This window comes from Brassica oleracea, chromosome C1, assembly GCF_000695525.1.
Source record: "Brassica oleracea var. oleracea cultivar TO1000 chromosome C1, BOL, whole genome shotgun sequence".
Classification (NCBI taxonomy): Eukaryota; Viridiplantae; Streptophyta; class Magnoliopsida; order Brassicales; family Brassicaceae; genus Brassica; species Brassica oleracea.
This window is the reverse complement of record NC_027748.1, coordinates 27,024,464-27,026,041: the sequence shown is the minus strand read 5'-3', so window position 1 is coordinate 27,026,041 and position 1,578 is coordinate 27,024,464. Positions and strand designations below refer to the sequence as shown.

Here is a 1,578-nt window from a genome sequence, read left to right as displayed (position 1 = left end):
CCAAGCCGGGCTACGGGAGAAACCCCCTTCGCCCTCGTTTACGGGACGGAATGCATGATCCCAGCGGAAGTAGAATTTCCCGGTGTGCGGAGAAGATTCCTCCCCGAACGATAAGATCTTAACAGCGTGATGCTGCTGGACGAACTCGATCTTATTAACGAGCGGCGAGATCAAGCTCTCATAAGAATCCATAACTACCAGTACGCTGCCATGAAATACTACAATTCAAACGTTTGCCACCGCAGGTTCAAGGAAGGTGATATGGTTCTGCGCAAAGTCTTCCAAAACACCGCCGAACGTAACGCAGGAAAACTAAATTACCAGCACGCCGCCGTAAAATACTACAACTCAAACGTTCACCTTCGCAGGTTCAAAGAAGGCGACCTGGTCCTTCGCAAAGTCTTCCAAAACACTGCCGAACGTAACGCAGGAAAACTAGGAGCAAACTGGGAAGGTCCATACAAGGTCATAAAGGTAGTCCGACCAGGATCATACCAAATCGCAAACATGCAGGACGTCAAGATCCAAGGAACCTGGAACGCGATGCATCTTAAGAAATACTACGACTAATCGTAAAGTGGATCCAAAGAACTACGAGATGGCTTGATCCCCGAAAAAAGGTACGTAGGCAGCTTGCCCAGCGAGTTCAGCTATCCCCCCATCTTAAAAAGGGGGGGGGGAATGGGTACGTATACTCGTATACTCCCACAACTTTCAAAAAGTCGATCTTTTCGAAACTTTTTATGGAAAAAAAATGCGACGCTACAATCGATAAGCCCACTATCCGACAAACGGCTAGAATGGCGGTCCAGAACTCACCCAGAACGCCTAAATCAGCTATCACGCTAAAACCAACAAACCTACGAATGCTCATAAAAAAAAGCATCCTTAGTAAAAAGCCTGCAAGAAAAACGCGGCTCAAAACAAAAAAGATTAACTTCTGGCACCATGAGACGTCGCAACACGCTTGAAGTTACGGTCTTTCCAACACTTATGGAAACAACACTCTTGTTTCCAAAATCAACATACCTCTAACGGTAAAATGCCTTTAAAATGGCATCACTTCTTTGTTGCTGATCACAACAAACGAACCCTAACGTCCTAAACAGACACTAGCCGCCCTCGAAAGGATAGGCTCTCTTACATCCGACAAGGATACCATAGCGCGTTATACAAGAAAATCCAAAATTTTGGCCAGCACCTCAAAACGGCCTTTGCAAGTAGCTCGATTCATGCCAAGACAAGTCATATAAGCCGATAACACTTCGCGGACTTTATATCGGTACGAATCAGGTAGAAATCGCAAACAGGCAAAACGAAAGCCTACTTGTCATCGCATAGCCTTAGTCCGAAAGTAAACCTAGGTCTTGCTCTAAACCCAGTCTTGCTGGATCCTGACATCTCAAAGGCATAATATCGACATCCCGATATGAGATCCCAAAAATTGTCTCTTCACTTAAGTCTATACGTTTTCACGAGTCCTTGCACAAAGCAAAAGCTGCGCGCTCAACAGACTATGGATACGGTGATCGTCCGGGGGCAAGGAACGAGACGACAACTCACTCCTTCGCCCTCTAA

General features: G+C 46.1%; 1 protein-coding gene across 1 annotated transcript in view; it reads left to right on the top strand.

Annotated features, from left to right (window-relative positions):
• The window catches only part of LOC106336313, a 3,571-nt gene extending 1,993 nt beyond the window's left edge, over window positions 1-1,578 (top strand). The window contains exon 2 of the mRNA XM_013775109.1: window positions 1,462-1,578. Coding sequence (XP_013630563.1) covers window positions 1,462-1,578 — 117 coding nt within the window. The remainder of the gene's footprint in view (window positions 1-1,461) is intronic.